The sequence below is a fragment of the Molothrus aeneus genome, chromosome 12 (assembly GCF_037042795.1).
Source record: "Molothrus aeneus isolate 106 chromosome 12, BPBGC_Maene_1.0, whole genome shotgun sequence".
NCBI lineage: Eukaryota > Metazoa > Chordata > Aves > Passeriformes > Icteridae > Molothrus > Molothrus aeneus.
The window spans coordinates 15,890,155-15,910,434 of record NC_089657.1 but is presented as its reverse complement, the minus strand read 5'-3'; the positions used below and the strand labels follow the sequence as shown (position 1 = coordinate 15,910,434).

At 56.4% G+C, this 20,280-nt stretch overlaps 3 protein-coding genes across 3 annotated transcripts; all 3 read left to right on the top strand.

Annotated features, from left to right (window-relative positions):
* The first annotated feature begins 31 nt into the window (after nucleotides 1–31).
* TUSC2 (tumor suppressor 2, mitochondrial calcium regulator) lies at nucleotides 32–4,777 on the top strand. The gene is made up of 3 exons (XM_066558084.1): nucleotides 32–183; nucleotides 396–516; nucleotides 2,086–4,777. Exons 1-3 carry the CDS (start codon nucleotides 32–34, stop codon nucleotides 2,149–2,151), a joined length of 339 nt encoding a protein of 112 aa, XP_066414181.1. The 3' UTR covers nucleotides 2,152–4,777.
* Nucleotides 4,778–7,760: 2,983 nt separating this feature from the next.
* On the top strand, nucleotides 7,761–10,405 carry HYAL2 (hyaluronidase 2). The gene is made up of 3 exons (XM_066558083.1): nucleotides 7,761–9,028; nucleotides 9,636–9,725; nucleotides 9,862–10,405. The coding sequence occupies exons 1-3, from the start codon at nucleotides 8,102–8,104 to the stop codon at nucleotides 10,273–10,275; spliced, it is 1,431 nt and encodes a 476-aa protein (XP_066414180.1). The 5' UTR covers nucleotides 7,761–8,101; the 3' UTR covers nucleotides 10,276–10,405.
* A 1,207-nt stretch (nucleotides 10,406–11,612) lies between these two features.
* HYAL1 (hyaluronidase 1) lies at nucleotides 11,613–13,426 on the top strand. Its single transcript, XM_066558153.1, has 3 exons — nucleotides 11,613–12,676; nucleotides 12,804–12,893; nucleotides 12,983–13,426. Exons 1-3 carry the CDS (start codon nucleotides 11,780–11,782, stop codon nucleotides 13,298–13,300), a joined length of 1,305 nt encoding a protein of 434 aa, XP_066414250.1. The 5' UTR covers nucleotides 11,613–11,779; the 3' UTR covers nucleotides 13,301–13,426.
* The last annotated feature ends 6,854 nt before the right edge of the window (nucleotides 13,427–20,280 follow it).

The window sequence follows — 20,280 nt, the reverse complement described above, 5'->3', positions numbered from 1 at the left end:
CGGCGCCGCTCCTGCCGCCGCCGCCCCCGCCATGGGCGCCAGCGGCTCTAAGTCGCGGGGGCTGTGGCCCTTCGCCACCCCGGCGGCGGGCGGCGGCGGCCCCGACGGCCCCGGCGGGCAGCAGGCCCTGGCCCGGGCGCGGGCCGCGCGCGCCGCCACCCCCTTCGTGTTCACACGGCGCGGGTGAGAGGCGGGCGGGCTCTGCGGTGGGGCGGGGGGCGCTGCCGTGGGGCGGGGGGTTCTGCCGTGGGGCGGCCCCAGCACAGGCACGGCACGGGGGTAGGGGGTTCGAGGGTTGCGGGACCGGCTGCCCCAGCCCCCGGCCCGGCTCGGGGCGCAGGGAGCCGGCAGGGCCCGCAGGCTCTCACCCCACGCCTCCCCTCTCCTCTTGGCAGCTCCATGTATTACGATGAGGACGGGGACCTTGCCCACGAGTTCTACGAGGAGACAATCGTCACCAAGAACGGGAGGAAGCGCGCCAAGCTGAAGAGGATCCACAAGAACCTGATACCTCAGGTAAGGTGCGGAGAAGGATGGGGGAAAGGATGGGGCAGAGCGCCACGGTGACGCTTGAAGTCCAGCCTTTACAAGAATCATCTCCCTCGGGGCATCTTCTTACTGGAAAGGTGGAGGCTCTCCTCCCCAGTTTCTGCCTCAGAGCCATGATTCCTGTGTGTCCTGGCTCACACCCGTGTCACCTGAGGCTGTGACAGGGAAGGGAGAGCTGGTGGCACCCTCCAGCTGCCTTTTTTTGAGAGAAGCAGTGCCTGAGCCTTTCAGAACTGCCTGGCAGGGGAAGATAGCTCAGCCAGGTGTATGTTGTGGGGCACAGAGTGCCAGGCAGCCCTGCATGGCCACGGCGTCTCTTTACCAAGCACCTTCCATGAGCCGTAGGGTGCTGTGCTGCCTCAGCCAGTGTCATGTCACTGTGAAAGGCCAGGCTTGTGTTGGGGAGCAGCAGCCAGGGCCCATCAGCTGCTGACATGAGTTTGCACATCCCCTCCAGCTGCTCAGCAGTGTTGACAGCTCTTTGCTTTGCCCTTCAGTGGAAGAGTCTCCTCTCTAAATAAGCAAGTGGTGTGAAGCTGGGCAGGGGCTGGGATGTCAAGTGAGGATCATGGTGCAGGGGCAGGAGAGCCTGCATGTAGGGAATCTTTTGGGGGCATAAATGGAGGAAAGAGCAGATCAAACCAGGGCTGGAGAGAGCCTCTATAGAAGTCTTCCCTAATTAAGCAGAAAGGCATGGCTGTAATGAGCAGCTGGGGTGAGCTGTGAGGAGTGGGCAGCCTCTCAGCTGGATGGAGCCCCTCTGAGTGCTGAGCAGGCAGTTGCGGATGGAAGGATTTGGTGCTGCTTCCTGGGCTGGCATTCTAGCAGAGGCAGGCTTGGCGTGTGGAACTGAGTCCTTGTTCGTGTGGGTTGAAACTCACCCAGTTGGAAAGCTCAGCTGAGCTGGAGAGAGCAGGTACCAGCACTGAACAGTCCTTTGCTAACACAGCTTTACTCTGGTTCTGCAGGGCCAGACCCAGCCCTGAGTCCCTGCTCCCCCTCTGCCCCAGCCCCCAGCTGGTGCTGTAACAGGAGAAGGCTGGGATGGGGCATGGGAAGGGTTCTTGTGGCTGCTGTGGAGGGAGTTGCATTCAGCAGCCTCCCCCCTGCACAGAAAGCCGCTTTTCTGTGCGCCAGCTGCCCCGGCTGCGTTCCCTCAGAGAGCTCTTTTCATTGCTCTAAATCCCGTGAATGAAAGGTGCCGCATGAAAAGCCCAGACAGCCAAGATCTGCCAGTCACGCAGCAGCTGCTGCACGGGCAGTGCCTGGCAGAGCAGCTCCCTCCTTCCTCGCCCTGCCATGTGTGGCAGCCAGCACTGCTGCCCTCGGCTCTCCAGGGAGCAGAGCGAAGGGCAAAGGGCTGCTGCTCTGTGTGCTGCTGCCCAGGCATACCTGGAGTCATTTATTGAGCCATTTATGGAGCCTGGTCCCTCCACTTCCTCCAGGGCACAGTGTTCTTTGTCACTGGGTGACTGGCAGGGCTCGAGGATGTTGACTGGCCGTCCCTTCTGCTCACCACTCTGACTCTTCTTTCAGGGCATAGTGAAACTAGAGCATCCCCGCATTCACGTGGATTTCCCAGTGATTATCTGCGAGGTGTGAGTCCCAGACATCACTGCCCGTGGGTGGGAGGCCCTGCCCCACCACCTCCAGCCTCACTGGGCCAGGCTGCATCGTGTTCCCACCGAGGAGGACTCCAGCCGTGTGGCAGGATGGTGGCTCTCCCCTCGCCTGGAGGTGAGGCAGGACGGAGCAGGCCTTCGCAGGAGATGGGTGACTCTGTGCAACGACTGCTTAAAAACATCCTCGCTTGAGTCAGAAGACTAAAATACCTTTTGTAGCCTCTAGCCGACGTTTGATGGGTAACTGGAACTGCAAACAAGCTGCTGTGATTGAGCTGTGAAAGGGAGAGCAAGCCTGCACTTCTCACCAGAGAGAATCCCCTGCTTCTCAGGTATGCGGCCCAGGGAGAGCCAGGGCACGGCACCACCCTGCCCTGCACCCCGAGGTCCCTGGGGCCCACAGCTCAGATGGCCAGTGTTGCAGCATGTCCCTTTGACACCGGTGTGATGAGATGCTCCCCCATGTGGGTTTGTTGATGGAGGATAAGCAGAGCAGGCTGAGGGGTCTCAAAGCACATTGGGCTGGCTGCTGCTCTCCTCTCGGGAAGGGGATGGAGATCAGATGTCGCTCTCTTAGACCTTGGTCTCTTCCCCCACTGCATTTCCCCACTTATGCCAGCGCTGGGGAGGTTGGCTTTACTGCTGCCTGCTGGAGATCTCTGCAGTCCCTGGCCCCTGCTGGTGGCAGCAAGGTCCCAGCTCCGCAGCGGACTTGCCTCCCCCATTGTCACACTGGCTCTGCTGAGCACCTCCCTCGCCTGCTGCGGGGCTGGGCTGCCGGGCAGCTTCCTCACCCCCGCTGCTCTTTGAACATACCTCCCTGTAGGCTGGGCCTCCACTGAGCCAAGCAGGAAAGGAATCCTGTCTTCCTTCCCTGTGCCCCCGAAACAATCAATTGGTGTACCTGCCCTGGCTTGGAAATCTCCCTGGCGATGTGAACTGTGGTTCCTCCCGCATCCCAGCTGGCGGCAGGAGGAGGAATGTGATGCACTTTAAAGGGAGGCTTGCTGCCCCACCTCGGAAGGTCCTGCTCTTTTCTCCTCTTTCCTCCCACCTAAGAAGGTCGAGGTCTTGGTGGCACCGAAGAACCTCTCACCCCTGTGTGTGTCCAGCTGCTGGGGGAAAGGCCTGACCCCAAATGCCCCTTGGCAGCATGAGGAGCCCCTGCCTCCCTGCTCAGCTGTGCCCAGACTGGGCAGGCAGAGGAGGACCGGCAGCAGGCACAGCTTTAAAGTGGGTCAGAGCCTACTCCCCACAGCAGCCAGCTCGGCTTTCCTCCTCTTTCGTTCCAGAACTTATTTACTTTCTCAGCACTTCAGATGTTTGCTACCTCGATTTTTAATTTAAGCTGCTGGCACTTGGCTGCCAGCCCTGTCGGTGTCTACGTTGGATGTATCCATCCCCGCGTCCGCCCAGAGCCACCCGGGCGCGGGGCCCCATTCCCAGCTCCGGGGAGATAACAGCAACGTGGCTGTTGCTGTCTTCCTGTCACCACCTCTTCCCTTCACGTCCCTCCACCCGCGGTTCCCATCGACAGGAGCGAGCGCACGGGGTGAAATGGATGTGCTGGCTGCCACCAGGCAGGAAAGTGGAAGGGCAGGGCTCATCTACACTGTGATGCTGGGCGTTTCTTTTGACATCTTTTGTTCTGCTTGCTTGAAAGAGTCTTGTCTTAAAACAATCCCTCACTGAAGTGTTTCTTATTTGCACCACCTGCTCTTGAGTTTCTCCCTGGCTGGAGCTCCCTGGGAAGGGCATCCCTTGGGCTCCACAGGAGAGCAGGAGCTGCTGTCCCCAGGAAGAGGAGAGAAAACTGTGGCCACGCTGTCTGTGCTGCCTTGCCCCACTGCTGTGTGAGGGCACGGGAAGCTGCACCGACCCCACCTTGGGGATGGGGAAAGGAGGAGGAGGAGGAGGAGTGGGAAGGGGGTTGGCACTGTTTGCCTGCCCCAGTGGGGAGCCCCTCACCTGGCTACCAGCCAAAAATCTGCTGGCAAGGCATGGCCCTAACCCAGGGGAGGGGGCAGAGACTGTGACCAGCTTAGCAAGGATGCTTTTGTCCTTTCTGACAGGCTGCCCATCCTTCCCCCAGCGTATTAAACATGCTTCCCCAAAACCCATGCCTTCTCCCACTCTTCTACCCCCTCAGTGTCACCAGAGTGGCAGTGAACCTCTGCAGGCTGCCAACAAGCTGCGTCCTGCCCCGCTTCTTCCCAGGCTGGTCCCCACAGCAGCCAGCCCCCAGGACCCAGCAATCCTGCAGCAGCAGGGCCTTGGGAGCATCTGGAGGGATCTTAAAAATGTGAAGGTCACTGTAAATAGTATCTGTGTCCACTGTGGTGTTGGAGCAAGCAAAAAAAAAAAAAAAAAAAAGAAGAAAGTTTTCCTTTTGATTTTTTTTTTTTTTTTTACGATTTCTGTGCAACATTGTGCTTTCCTGTGTGGATGTGTAGCCGAATCGTACTCACCGACACTAGGCTCCTTGCTCCTCTAGCGTGTGGGTAGGACCCATGGGTTTGGGAAATGTACACTACTTATGGTCCTTCCTCCCAGTGCATCTGTCCACTTTTGTTAAATTTCAATAAAATTATTTGTAGAGCCCGCAAGTCACAGAGCTGTCTTACTGGGGAAGGCAGATGTACCTGAGGGAAGGTGGACTTTGAGGCCCCCGTGTTTTTGGGAAGGGGATGTTGGCACATGTGGCCAAGCTGATGGTGAAGGGCCCCCGGGTCACAGCCATTTCCATGTTCTCCAGTTGGCACACGGGACTGGTGGGAGTTGGTGGCTGTGTCAGGCTGTGACTCTCTACTTCTAGCTGCCGTGAGAACTTTTAACTGTATAACTAATGTGAAATATTTGTAATTTCCGTGTTCATTCCCGAGCGCTGGAGCTCGTGCCTCTCTCCCCTCCCCGTGTGGGGACGGAGGTCTGAGGACCCGGGGCTCGCAGCAGCCCCGCTTCAAGCTGACTCTTGCCTTGGCTCCGCCCGAGCCCCGCGGGGGGGGGATCCGCCTGTCCGCTCCTTCCTCGCCTGCCAAATCAGTGCCTCATTAATCACGGGGGCCTGACGTTCTGGAGCCGGCGTGACCCTGTGCCGGGATGCCGCCCGTCCCCCGAGCATTGCCGGCTGTCCGTGGGGCAAGTGTGATCTCACTTTGTTCCCCACGTCCTGTCCCCGACAGCCCTGCAAGTGTTTTCCTGCAGCCACCGTCACTTCTCATCATTTCCTCCGTGCAAGCCGGCTCGGAAATGAGCCGCTGATGAAAGCTGTCATGAGAGTGAGTGGTGCAGTGTGTGGTGCCAGCCCTCTGGCCTCGGGGGGATGAGGCTGTGGCCCATTCATCCATAGGGAGCCCAGCCCCAGGAGGGATGCATGGATGGATCCCGGTGGCTGAGAAGGGGACCGGGTGGCTGTGCAGGGCAGTACAGCCCAGTGAGGTTACACAAGGTGGTGGCTCTGTGACCATCTCTGTGTCTGCCAGGGCCACCACAGTCCCCTCCTGCTGCCCATGGGGCAGGGCCATGCCCGGAGCCCCCAGCCCAGGGCAAAGGCAGCTGCCAACGTCCCCTTCTGGCTTCATGGCTGCTCCATTCCCAAGCTGACCTCCTCTCACACCTTGGCCGGACCTGTCTGGCACGAGTGGCTGTGACTCACGGCCGTTATCTTTATCTGCCATCCGTGAGGGATTCCCATCCTCCTGCTGCCTGCCTGGAGCAGCTCGCCTGCTCAGCTCACCCTGGTCGCTGCCTGGTGCTGCCATCCTGCACCCCTCTACACTCTGGGAATGACTTGGAATGATCTCATGCTCGGCAGGGCAAGGGGAGACTGGATCTGCCCAGCTTCCCCTTCCCAAAAGCAAATCTTCCCTGGGGGATGGAAGGAGGGAAAGCAAGTCAGGTGATGCTCCCACTGAGGGGACAGCAGTGAGAATTTGCGTCACGTTGAGGACTTCCAGCCCTCCCAGCAGTGGAAACGTGTGACCCCTCCGGCCACCCCACTGCCGGTGGGGCTGGATACCTTCGCACGAGGAGGATGGAAAGTTTTAGCTGCTGGCCATGGGAGCCTGTTTACTGCCCAGAGGGGAAGGGCAGTGCCTGCAGCGCTGGGACTTCTTGGCTCCCCACAATCTCTCCCAAGGGTTTTGGCAGCCACCGCCCGGCCAGCAGCTGAGCTGCCCAGCGCCTCTCCCAGCCAGTGCCTGGCACTGCCTGCAGGCCAGGCCGAGCTGTGGGGTGCAGGCCAGGCCGAGCTGTGGGGTGCAGCCCGGATTTGGAGGGGCTGGCCTGGATGCAGCACCCATCCCTAGCAGAGCTGTCACCGTCTCGGTGGGAGCTTCACCACAAAAGCTGACACCTAAGTGGTGCCACTAACTGGAGCCAGCTGTGGGTGCCTGCCCCAGGGCTTGGTGGGCACCAGGAGCGGACACCGAACAATGCTGGGCTTGGTGCTCCCGCCTGATCCTTAGGGAGCTGCAGGGTGGCTGGGGAGCACTTCCGTAGATTCAATCCTGCTTCCTTCCCCTGTCGGCCCCGACACACCCTCGCAATCTGGCGCTTCCTGCGCGGGGCACCCCGCTTGCCCTCAGCCCAATGGGGCCAGCCCTGGCCTGGGCAGGCAGGGGACATGGGGACTGCCACATGCCACATGGCTGGTCCCTGAGCCCCGCCTGTGCTGTTGCCTGCCAGAGGGGACCGGCTGGAGCCTCGGCAGCGCTCTGGGAAGGAAGCCCTCCCAGCCCTGTTACACCCATGGCCCCCCTTGTCCCCTCCAGGCAGGAAACCCGCGGGGCCGTGGCTGAGTCAGCAGCACCGCTTGCCCGAGCCCTGCACAGGATGTCCTGTCCGGCACAGCACCGCCCTGGGGTCACCACCGTCCTGGGGACACTGCTCTGCTGCTGTCACCACCATTGAGGACACCAGCACTCTGGCTTGCCAGCACTCTGGAGCCACCACCATTGTAGGATCACCAACTTTTTAGGGACAACATGATCCTGGTATACCATCCTGGGGTCACCACCATTCCAGAGTCCCCACTTTGGAGTGATGATGATCCTGGGGACACCACCACCCTGGGGTCACCAGCAATCTGCTCTCACTGTGGTTTTGGAGTGACCACGACCCTGGGGGTACCACCACCCCACAGGGGACAGCACCACCCCTGACACCACCACCCCGCTGGGGCCAGCCCGGTCCCAGGTCACCGCGGTTTGGGGACCCCCGGCAGCCTCAGGCCCGCGCTTCCCCTGCCAGCCGTGGCGCCCCCTGCCGGCCCCAACCGCGGCCCCGCCCCGCCCCTTTCCGCCGCGTGGGGGGGCGGGTCCTCCCGGGCCGTACCAATCGCGGCGGGACAGGGGGATGACTTCCCGGTGCCCGGTGCCCGGTACCGCGGCCCCACGGAGGTGTGTGTGTGCGGCGGGGCTCCGCCGCCGTCCGGAGCCCGGGGCCCCGCGATGGTCGGTGCCACCAGCCCGGCGCGGCGCGGGCGGGGCGCGGGGGCGGGGCCGGCGCCCCCGCGGGTGGTGCGGGCCGGAAGGTTTAAAAGCGGCGGCGGGGGGGCGGCGGCGGTGCTGAGGAGCCCGCGGCGGGGGATGGCCTGAGGCGCGGTGAGAGCCGCGCGGGGAGCGGGAGCCGAGCGGGGCCGCCGGGGGCCGCGCCCCGGCGCTTTGTCTGCCCGGCTCGAACAAAGGCAGCGCCGCGCCGGCACTCGGGAGAGCACGAGCGAGCGAAGCCGCTTGGGACCGGGATTCCCGAGAAGCAGCCCTCACCCGGGGCTTTGCCCGTACCCCCCAGGCGCTCTCTGCCCCGGGAGGGGACTCGGATCGGGGTCTGCTTTGGGGGGTGCGGGCAGATCGGCCCCTGCCTGCACCCCCTCCTGCCGGCCCCCCTTTCTGACTCTGTTCTCCCGCCGCCCCCAGGTCCTGTCGGGCAGGATGCGCGGGGGCTCCGCGGCGGCGGTGGCTGTTCCCTGGCTGGCCCTGCTGGCCTTGGCCCGGCAGCCCCCCGAGAAGCCGTCGGCCGCCCCCCATCTCACCCGCCGGCCCTTCTTGGTGGCCTGGAATGTGCCCACCCAGGACTGCAAGCCCCGCTTCCAGGTGTCGTTCGACTTTAGCATCTTCGACCTGGACGCCTCCCCCAACGAGGGCTTCGTGGGGCAGAACCTCACCATCTTCTACAAGGAACGCCTGGGACTCTACCCCTACTACACCCGTCAAGGTGTGGCCGTCAATGGTGGTGTCCCCCAAAACAGCAGCCTGTCCGAGCACCTCGCCCGCCTCCAGGAGGGCATTGAGAAGTACATCCGCTCATCCACCAAAGAAGGGCTGGCCGTCATCGACTGGGAGGAGTGGCGGCCTGTCTGGGCTCGCAACTGGAAGCCCAAGGATATCTACCGGGAGGCGTCACAGGGACTGGTGACACAGCGTCATCCCACCTGGCCCCCTGAGAAGGTGAACAAGCAAGCAGCGTTTGAGTTCGAGTCGGCTGCCCAGGAGTTCATGGTCAAAACCCTGCGCAAGGCCAAGAGCTTCCGACCCAAACAGCTCTGGGGGTTCTACCTCTTCCCTGATTGCTACAACCACGACTACAGCAAGAACAAGGAGAGCTACACCGGGCAGTGCCCAGATGTGGAGAAGTCTCGCAACGACCAGCTGAAGTGGCTCTGGAAGGAGAGCATGGCGCTCTACCCTTCCATCTACCTCGACCCGCTCCTGGACTCCACTCCAAACAGCCGCAAGTTTGTGCGGGCGCGGGTGATGGAGGCCATGCGCATCTCGCAGAAGCACCACGATGATTACTCCCTGCCTGTCTTTGTCTACACCCGGCCTACCTACCTCCGCAAGCTGAATGTGCTCAGCCAGGTAGGGCTGCACCACTGGGACATCCTCATTCCAAGCCCTGTGCATCTGGGCTTTGGGGTCAGCTGAGGTGGTTCCTCTGCACCTTGCTCCCATGGAGCAGGGTGCCTCTGGAGGCTGGTGTTGGCACTCATGGTATTACTGGCAAACACCCATGGTTTGACTGTTTCCATGTGGTGGGAAGCAGCACCATTTTGCATGGGCTTGCAGCTGGCCCCAGGGAGCAGGAGGGCTGCTTCCTCTCATAGGACCCCCAGCTCAGCCCCTCTCTGGGGTGCCACAAATTGTTTCCCTTAGGGATGGGATGTCCGGCAGCAGGACTTGCACCAATGGTGATTATTTCCAGGGAAATGGTACTGCAGGACTCAGGTCCTGGCAGCTGGAACCCTGAGGTGTGTGAGCCCACAGCCCCTGTGCTGTGCTGGCTTAGCCCCTGAGGAGGAGGAGGACAGTATTGGGAAGCCTGGCCCTCAAGTTGTTGGGACAGTCCCTTTTCCCTGGAGCAGGGATTGGGTCCCTGATCCTGCAGTGGACACTTGGGAGCACACTGTGCTGGGGCTGTGGGTGCTGCATGGGCTCTGTGGGCACTAACCAGACCCTGTCCCCACAGGCAGACCTGATCTCCACCATCGGAGAGAGCGCGGCACTGGGTGCAGCTGGGGCCATTCTGTGGGGTGACGCAGTTGACACCAGAAACCGGGTAAGTTTGGGGTCAGTGTGGGATGTAGATGGGTGGAGGGATCACCTGCCCCAGAGGGGAGGACCAGTGGCTGAGCTGTCCTCTCCATCTGAGTTACTTCTCCTTGGGTCTCACTCTGGTGCTTCCCTTTCCCTAGGAGTTGTGCCAGTTAATGAAAAACTACCTGGAGGGGGACCTGGGACGCTACGTTGTGAATGTCACAACAGCAGCAGAGCTCTGCAGCACGACGCTGTGCCAGGGCCGGGGTCGCTGCCTGCGCCAGGACAGCCATGCCGATGTCTTCCTCCACCTCAACTCTTCCAACTTCCAGCTGCGGCGCCGGGATGCTGACCACCCCGAGCGCCCCCTATTCTGGGCCGAGGGCCAGCTCTCCTCTGCTGACATCCTCTTCCTACGGACCCACTTTCACTGCCACTGCTACCAGGGCTGGCAGGGCAGTGGCTGCCAGACACGTGCTGGCCCCCGCAGTCACGCCCCTGGCCCTTTGGCACCGCTGGGACTTGGGGTGCTGTTGCTGCTTGCAAGCTGGTGCTACTCGCCCCTGGACTGAGCTGCCCTTTTCTCTGGCGGTGTAGGAGGAGCCTATTTAAGATATCCGTACCCTGCCTGGGAGGCAGCTAATTATGGAGGGCTGTCCCTCGCTGTGGCGGTGTGGGGGAAGAGCTCTGCGGTTGCCCCAACTCTACCCACCCTGCTGCAGTGCAGGTGCCTTTCATGGGGATGGGGGGAGGAGGGGGACCCCTCTCCTGTTGTAAGGAGAGGGATGAGGGCAAGAGGGACACGGGGGCGGGGAGCGGGTGCTGCGTGGTGCTGATCCCCCGTGTGCTGCCCCACACTGAAGTGCTTTACCTCGAATAAAGCTGGGTCAGACTGAGAGCTGTGGGCTGATGTGGGGCGAGGCGGGCACGGGTCACTCGGCTCGCGGACACAAGCGCCGGGACGGGGCGGCGGGAAGCGGTGTGTGTTGGTATGGAGCTCGAGGAAAGCTCTGCTCTGCTGGGAACTGCCCCGCGGGGCCGGAACCGCTCGGGGAAGCGGCCGGAGCCGCGTGGGCAGCCACGGCCGGGCCACCCACGTGGAGGCTGCGTGCGGCCCCGCCCCGGCCCCGCCCCGCGGGATTCCCCGCGTGGCCCGGCCCCCGGCAGCGCCCGGCCCGCGGGGCTCCGGAGCTGCCGGCAGCGCCCGGGACGCGGGGCTCCGGAGCCCCCGGGACCGCGGTCGCCGTGTGGGGACACCGTGCTTTGCGCCACGGCCGGGGGTGGGTTCATCCCCGCGGGGCCGGGGACACCCCTGGGCCGCGCCCGCCCCTGAGCTCCGCTGTCCCGTGCCACGAGTGTCCCCCACCGGTGCCCTCGCATGGCTCCTTGTCCTCGACACCGCCCTGCTCTGCCTGTGCCCGTGCAGCCTCTCCGGCCACTGTCCTGTCCCGAGGGGTGCCCCTGGGCATGGAGCGGCCCCGCCTGGCACAGCCACTCCCTGCCCACGCTCCTCGGCTGCTGTGGGTCCCCGTGCCGTGCTCGCTGTTCCTGCTGTCCTGTGCTGTGGGCGTCCCCAGGCCGTGCCTTTCTGTGCCTCCTGGCCCCACGCCTGAGTGGCCCCGGGCAGTGCCCTCCTGTGGGTGCGGGAGTGTCCCGTGTCTCCTGCCCGGTGCCGTGCGCTCCCTCCCGGCAGTGCCCTCCTCCCGCCAGGGAATGGCCGGCGCTCTCCGCTTGGTGAGCGGCGCAGCCCGCGTCCATCGCCGTGACCTTCCTCCCCCCGCGCCGTCCGTGTCTGTTTGTCTTTCCAGCCCACTCATCGCCGGCCAGTCATGGGGTGTTGACTCTGCGCATTCCTTCCCGGCCGAGCCCGCCGCCGCCGCTCATTACGTGGGGCTGACGCTGCCGTCCCACTCCGGGAGCGCTCTGCTGGGCTCCAGCTGCTGATAAATTCGGGGACTTTGAGGAAGTGGAAGTGGTGACCGGCACCGCTTGGAAACGGAGGTGTGGATTAACGCCGGTCCTGACCTGGGGATAAAAGCTTCAAGGTCTCAGCTCTCCCCAGGCAGCTCCAGCACCATGGCATCAGTGTGGTCCTGCTGGCTCCTCCTGCTGCTCCTGCCTGCCCTGACCCATGCTGGGGGGCCTGGTCCTGTCCTCGTCAACCGCCCCTTTGTCACCATCTGGAACATCCCCACTGCACGCTGTGCCCAGGAGCACAACGTCACCCTCAGCCTGGAGGTCTTTGATGTGTTGGCCAATGACCAGGAGTCCTTTACCGGGCAGGACATCACCCTCTTCTACAGCGACAAGATAGGTCTCTTCCCCTACTACACATCTGAGGGGGTGCCAGTGAATGGGGGGCTCCCCCAGAATGCCAGCCTGGAGGCTCACATCCACCAGGCCACCCAGGACATCAAGGTGACCCTGCCCAGCCCTGACTACGCTGGACTGGCTGTCATCGACTGGGAGAAGTGGCGCCCACTGTGGATCCGCAACTGGGACTCCATGGAGATCTACCAGCAGAAGTCGGAGGAGCTGGTGCAGCAGCAGCACCCGCAGTGGCCTCCCAAGGAGGTGGAGGCGATGGCCAAGCAGCAGTTTGAGAAGAGCGCCTGCGATTTCATGAACAAGACCCTGTGGCTGGGCGAGAGCCTCCGTCCCAGCGCCTACTGGGGCTTCTATGGTTTCCCCGACTGCTACAACAATCACTTTGATTTGCCCTACAACGGGACGTGCCCAGATGTGGAGCAGCAGAGGAACAAGAACCTGTCCTGGCTCTGGAGGAGCAGCCGGGCGCTCTACCCCAGCATCTACCTGCCCCTCTGCCTCAATGGCACCCACAAGGTTCTCCCCTACGTGCGGCACCGCGTGGCCGAGGCCTTCGCTGTCCAGCAGGGAGTCCTCGCCAGTGCCATCCCCGTCCTGCCCTACTCCCAGATCGCCTTCGAGCACACTCTGCACTTCCTTTCCCAGGTGATGGGCATGTGGGGATAGTGGGCACCTCTTGGGCTGATGGGGTGGCACCAGGGAGTCTTTATCCCTGCTGGGGCTGTGTGGGGGCTTTGAGCGCTGCTGACTCCGCCTCTCCCTGTGGGTGCAGGAGGACCTGGTGAACACCATCGGGGAGAGCGCGGCTCAGGGTGCTGCTGGCATCATCTTCTGGGGCAGCCTGGACTACAGCACCTCCAAGGTGAGTGCAGATGGTGGCATCGGGTCCCTGGCAGCAGGGACCCCCAGTTCCTCAGCTGTGCAGGGCTGTGACACCGAATGCCATTGCAGGAGATGTGCCTGAGGCTGAAGGACTACGTGGAGGGTCCCCTGGGCCACTACATTGTCAATGTGACAGCCAGTGCTGACTTGTGCAGCCAGAGCCTGTGCTCTGGCCAGGGCCGCTGTGTGCGCCGGGACAAGCAGCAGGGCTACCTGCACCTGGACCCCTCCCGCTTCTCCATCAACCTGCAGGCTGCCAAGCCCTGGCTGGTGACACAGAGCCTGGAGCCTGGGGAGGACATCTCCAAACTGGCCAAGGAGTTCAGCTGCCAGTGCTATGACAAGTGGCAGGGACCCCGCTGTGACACCCAGGGCTTGGCCAAGTGACCCCCCCATGCAATCCTCCCACCGTGGGGACACTGGGGCACACAGGGTGGCACTACCTCAGCACCCTTGCCATGGGGTTGAGAACCTGACTGTGGGATTCTTAATAAAACCAGGAAGCACCAGCAAGTGTCTCTGTCTTCTGCTGCAGCGCATTTTGGGGTGGCAGGGTCCTCCTGGGGCACCACTGCTGCCTTGTGGTGCTGCCAAGGGCTGTCCTTTGGGCTGGGAGCTTGGGAGGTAATGTCTCAGAGAAACCACAGGAAAAAAGAAAATTTATGGGAAAAGACATAGCAAGAGGGGATGATGGGGGAAGAGAATGAGAAATGGAAAAATGATGGGGAATGGCCAAAGAGTGGAGGCAAAGGGGGTGAGAAGATGTGATTGTGTGGCTGTAGTTGAAGGAGGGTGTGCTTCAACTCCTCACTGTGCACAGAGGAGTGGCCTGAAACCAATGCCTCCACTTTGATTTTCCCCTGGATAACTATATGCAAGGCAGTTAAGCCCACAAATGATATGCAAAAGCACTGATTTCTGTAACCCAGGCCACAGACTTAACTGTACCTATTTCAAAGCAGCTGGGAGAAGACATGAAACCCTGGCCCAGCTGAGATAAAGATGTTGGTATGTTCATCTTGGGGTGGGGAAATCACATGCTCATTTCTCTGATTTTAGGCTCTAATTCAGGTAATTCTAATTCTCTCATTCTAATTCTCTAATTCTCTCATTTTTGGGACTGCCCTGCATGGCACTCTGTGTGTATTGGGGACTTACAAAGCTGCACCCTTAATTTTTAAGCTGGTTGGTGTAAACCATTGCAGAATTACTGCATTTCTTATGTTCACTTCTTATTATTGCATTGAGGAGGATCTGAGAAGATACCACAGGAAACATAATTAGGCCTTTGGATTCCCTAGTCACAGCTTTCAGAAACATATACTCTGTTATTACCAAGCTCTTTGACAAGCTGGAGGCCCCTGAAAAAAATTAGTCATAATTGGATTTTGGCCCAGAATTAATAGTTTTATCTAATTCTTATAGAGATAGCTTGGTAAATGTATGTTAATACTGGAAACAATATTATCTTAGTATTTTTTGTATGTGAAATGTGTTTTAACTTACATGAACACTCAAACACGCTCCTCCCAAGCTACAAGGAAATCTGATATTTGCTCTGTATTAAATACTGAAATTGAAAGCAAAGTTCACCTTGCTATTCACACAAAGAAAATTACCATGAATTTCAAGTCTTCCTTATGCCTGGAAGGGATCAGAGCTGTGTGCTTGTAACTTGAGGTAATTTAATATGCTTCAAGTATTCAGCTACTGGTGCCTAATTGGGGGCTGGTCTGAGGTTCTCCTGGACAGTATTATCTCAATCCATTAACCAAAGTAAGCACTGAGGTGGGCATCAGGAAAGAGACATTTCCTCAGGAGCTGCAGAGGCTCTGGCACTGTCAGAAGCCACAGAAGCCCTGCAGAAACCCTGTCTCCAAGTGTGGGTTTGTGGCTTTTCTTAAAGAAAAGTGAGGCTGGGAAGTGACAGACTTCCCTTATTTCTTGGAACAGCTCCTTTTCTTGTTATTGAAATAATGCAAACTTAGGCATGAATGCAGTTTGCCACTTTCAAATAATAGCTTTGAATGTGTAAGAGGATTTGCTTTATTCATCCTACTTATTGTAGCTCTTCTTCTGTCCTTGCCCCTCACACTGTGTCTAAAACCACCAAGACAATGAATTTCATGTAATTTAGCTTGTCTTGCTCCAGACTCAGGAATGGAGACTAGAAAGGCACTGCATGTGGTGCCAGCAGACAATGTGGAAGCACGGAACATCTGCTGGGTGTTTTTTTCCAGGTCTGAAAACCTGTCTGTGTGTCTGGCTGTGTAAGGCAGCCTGCCAGAGCCAGCCCACAGGCTGGGGTGTGCTGGAGAGCAGCCAGCAGTGACCCAGGCACGGGTCTTGTGTGGGCACAGCTCTGCCTCTGGGCATGTGCTCAGGCTGTGATCACAGCAGCTCCTGATCTCCGTGCTCTGGGGGACTGGCCAACCTGCTGTGGGCACAGCTCACTTGTCCACTGCACCACAGGCTTCACACTAAATCAATTTCTAGGCTTTTTCCATGTGCTGCTCTAAGAAATGAGGGAAGACTGTCACTTAGAACTGTCCTTACATTGCCAGGTTTTTAATTTCAATGGCTCATTATCTTTTTGTCTATGTTGTTTAAGACTCATATCTCCACAAATAATCCCAAGTATTTACCATAGTTAACTATCCCAAACAGAGAGAATTGAACTGCTGAGTGCTCTGAAGGCAAAATTATAATTTTACAATCTAGAATGAAGATACTTGTAATGAGGAGCCTTTAAATGCTTTGATGTAACCAGGACATAAGTAGTTCAGCTGAAGGGTAAGGTCTAGATTAAGTCTTGCATAAAACAGATGGAAGGAAGCCCTTCCAAGGAATTCACAAGCTTCTCAGATATAAACAGGATATCAGTAGCTTGTTATTTGCCTAATAAGAAAAGTTCTCATCTGCCTTATTCCCCTGACTAAAAAACTCAGAATCTGTGTAGAGATATTTCCCATGTTGTTAGAAATCAGTTTAGTCTGACACTGAGACATTGTTTTCAGTTCTGCTTGGATTAACAGCCCACACCTATGGTTAGATAACCAAGGGGGTGATGTATTTTGGGACTCCAGAAGTTGTTTTAGGTCCCTATTAGCTATCGTTTGCTGTTGCATTTCACTTCATCCAAAGATCTGGACTGAAGCCATAAAACCAAAATCAGGAGTATGTGAAGCAGATCCTTCCAGACCACTTCTGCATCTCTTACAGCTGGATGCTGAGCTTCTCCTGTTATACAAGTACAAACCTCTCTTGGAAGAAATAAATCCTTCCCAAAAACAGATCACAGCAACTGTTATGTCTTGAAATTAAAGAGATGGCATGTGACTCTTTAAAATGCCCTTTATGCCATTGGCAGTGCATGGGAGGCTCGTGGCACACAGGGCTGGTCACTCAGAGCTCAGGTTGCTCCGTGGGTGGAAGCTCAGGGGCAGAGAGGAGGGCTGGGGCAGGTTTTTGTCACTCTGCAGCTGCAGAAAGCCCCCCCTAACTCCCAAACACACTCTGCTCTGCTGTGCCCAGAGCTTCCAGGTGAGCAGCTCACCCAGCAGGAGCAGCTGAGGGGAGGCAGAGAAACATGAGACCAGGAGGAGGAGGCAACAGCACAGAAACTGCCTCCAATGACACTTGAGCCTGTGAGCAGCTGGAGGGGCTACCCAGAGCAGCAGAGGTTTCATTGCCTCTGAATAAAGCACCCCCCGTTTGCCAGTAGCACTTAAGGTGTGCACAAGGCTTCACTGCTTTCCTGTTAATGCTTTTAACTAAAACTTGCCACTTCTTTTTCACGTGCAGTGTCAAAGTTCACTTCTGATTATTGTTTCAAAAGTGAAACATCAGCTCCTACAGAAATAATTTCCAGAGCTTGAATGCCAGACTCTGTATCCCAACCCCCTCAGTGTCACTCAGAGCAGCACCGACTTGAACACAAATTTTTTAAGCTACCAGTTACCTAAAGAGAAAGTGGCTCTTTCTTACAATGCCTTTGTATCTCTGTATCTCTGTTTTGTTTGAAAATCACTCACTCCAAACCTTTTCCCTTGCTCAGGCATTTTGAGAAAAGAGGTGAAAAGGTTTATAAAAAACACACCATATTTAAAAAAGATCTAAAGTTGTCTTCAGGGGCCACAGACTCTGCTACTGCCCTGGACCTGACATCCCTTGTTTCCGAGAAGCAGCAGGAATATCAGCCTTCATTCCTCTGATTCACCAGATTGCAATTTCAGAAGTTACTTGGAAACAACAAAAGTGAGCCCTGAAGCACCGTTTGTGGGCTCCCAGGGAGTGTTTAAACATCCAGCACAAACAGCAGACCTTGCTTTATGCTGAACAAACAAAAAATGCCTCTGCGCTGGAGAACGTGTCCCACTTTGTTCCAGAGCTTTCTGAATCTGCCATTCCTGGGGCTGGGCAGCAGAGCAGCATTTCCACCACAAGAATGTGGGCGCAGCAGCAGCTCCTTTGTTGTGAGTGCTCCCGGCCAGCCTCGCGCAGGGCTGGGCCGTGGGGTGCAAGGGCTTGCAGGTTTTCTGCTCGAGAAAAGTCTGGTTTGTGTTTTTCACTGCTGGTAGGACTCTCAGAGGCAGAACACTTGTCCTATTTGCAGCATCTCTGCTGCTCTGATTTGGCAGCAGCTTCCCTCCTGGTTATTTTCCACCCTGGGGCTCTAAAACAGGCTGAGCAGTGTCCTGTGCTGGCATTAGTAAATCAGCAGGAGTGTTATCAACAGCCTGAGGAGGTCAGAGGGAGGCCCTGGGAGTGCTTCCAGTGAAGCTGCTGGCTTGCACTGTATAGAACACCTTGTGAACTCATTTTCCTTCAGTTACATGTTAAGCATAAAGCCAAATAGTGCTCCAAACTCTGCTCTAATCTGCTGGTGCAGACTGCAAGCAAACACCAAACAATATAGCAAAACATTTTGTGGGAACTGTCCTGCATTTGACTGTAACTTCTCAAAAGGAAATATTTCATTTGACAGGTTACTGGTCCTATTCCCCAATTAAGACATAAACAGTTGTAATCCTCTGTGCTGTTGGGCAGAGTTCAAGGTTAGTTTCAGCAAAAACAAACCAAGTTAGAACTGAAGCAGGGGAAAAAAAAAAAAAACGACCCAAAATTGGGAGGCAGAACCTGCCCACAGTACAAAGCCTATATTCTTTATTATCTTATTTGTTTTAATACATACCAGCTGATACCTGCACACAGGAGATACCAGCTGAGATAACAGGAAGGGAGTTCAATATTTAAGGCTTGGCTTTTCTCACCATAGCAACAAATCTGTAAGGAGAGTAAGAGGACATGGATAACTGGCAGCATCCAGCCCAGCTGGCTGCAGTGGGCAGGCAGCCTGAGCCTCCCCCAGCACCACGGTGCCCCATGCAGAACCACTGCGGGTGTGTGAGCACGGGCACCCTGCGTGCCCTGGGCACTGTGGGCTGTGCAAACCATCAGCAGAGCCAACACAGAGGTAGGTGTTTGCTTCCTTGTCTTTGAGGCAGCTGGGAAAGAGGGTGATCTCTGTTTAATCCTATTTTCCTTTTATTAAATAGTGGAGGTGGTGACCCTTGAGTGTGGGTCTGCTCTCCCTGATGCATAAATCAGCTCCTGGGGCACAAGTGACTCTTCATAGTCACTGGCCTAGAACAGAAGAGCCCTCCAAAGGTACCCTTTCCTCCCTGCTCCTCTGCCACCCTTCCAAAATTAGTTGAATGAAACAGATTCTCTGTCATAAATCCATGCTGCATTTATTCATGAGGACAAACACCTGTGTTGATTTTTATATCATAGATTAACAGTTGTTCATCCACTGATAGAGTTTGTTGAATCAGTAATTACATTCAATTGAATGAAATAACTTGAAAATCTGTCATCAGTGTCCCATCAGTGTCTGAAACCAGGTGAGCCCAAGAAGAATTGCCACCAAAATCTACTTGGAGCTAACCTTCAGGGTTAACTTCAGGATGTTGATCAGAAGGGTCACGAAACCTTTTCCACTTCAGTTGTGATTAGAAGGCATAGTATGAATGCTAATTTTCTAAGCAAGGAAAAATTAGTCCTACCTATGCAGGTTTAACACAAAATACCTACCAAAAACCAAGAGCAATGGGATCAATCTTTAACCCTGATCTGGGTTCTTGGTAGATAAATGGATGTCAGAGTTATTTTAACAAGGCAGTTAATTGATGAGGAATCCCCAGAAGAGACACACACCAGAGTATTAATTTCCTTTATGGCCCAAGTTCATAATTTATTTTTTCTATCACCCAGATTCTGGTGGAAAGAAATGCAACACCAATGCAAGCAATTTGCCAAAAAATGTGCTTAATATAATATTTATATAATCTTCTTACATGCTGCCTGTTGCGAAGGGGAGCTGTGATTAAAGATACATTTTTTTCTTAGTCAAAGGTTATGGAAAATCTCAGTTGTCTGGGATCAAGAAGCAACACTTGACTACAGCTGCACATACAAAAACTGAGCAGCATAAAAATAGCACAACAAGCACTCCAGCAATGCACATAACAAGATTTGCCTCTTCCAAAGAGCCTGAGAAAGGCCAGGCAAGCTCTTGGGGTCTGACCAGACTGGAGATGAGAATTCCCACTCAAAAAGATAAGGCTTCCCAAACATCTTAAGTCTCCAGTCTTGGGGGACCTTAATATGCTCCTATGCTTCAGGACAAGGATACACATGATTTTTTAAGATCTTACAGTCTAGACAAAAGAAACAGTTCAGAGAAAGGAAAAAAAAAAAGGTACGGCATGAACAATGGCTACAAGGTGACTACATGAATAATTGCATTAACTTTTGCTTGCTGGTTCACCTGTTGGTTTCTTCCTTTTATTCTTCTCCTGCACACTTACAATTTGGGCAAATATATCTTTAAGAAAGAATTGTGTTATCTGGCTGAACTGAAGGCAGTGCAATCCTGCACGTGGCCAATTTCCAAGGAATTTAACAAAGCACCCAATGGCTTAAACCTTCCAGTGGAGCTGAGAAACAAAAATCCAATTGATTTACTCATCTTTAAATTATTGTCATCCAGAGGTAAAAATTATTGGCTCCCATTAGAGCAGGAGGAACGTGACCTGTGAAGAACAGAGTCACTAGGATTGGTGTCCCAGGCAGTCCAGGCCTGCCCCAGCCACGTTGCTCTGATAAGCCCCATCAGATGATTTCCCTTGCCAAGCAGCTGAAGGAAAAATGTATTTTTGTGGCCTTCTCTTCAGTTCTTTGAAACCACAAAGCCACATGTAGGGAAAAATATTTTCCGAGGCCTGTAAGTGCAGCAGTTTTTCCAGTTTAACTATTTTTGAGAAAGGGCACAGGACTAAGTCAAACATTTTCCAAATGGATGA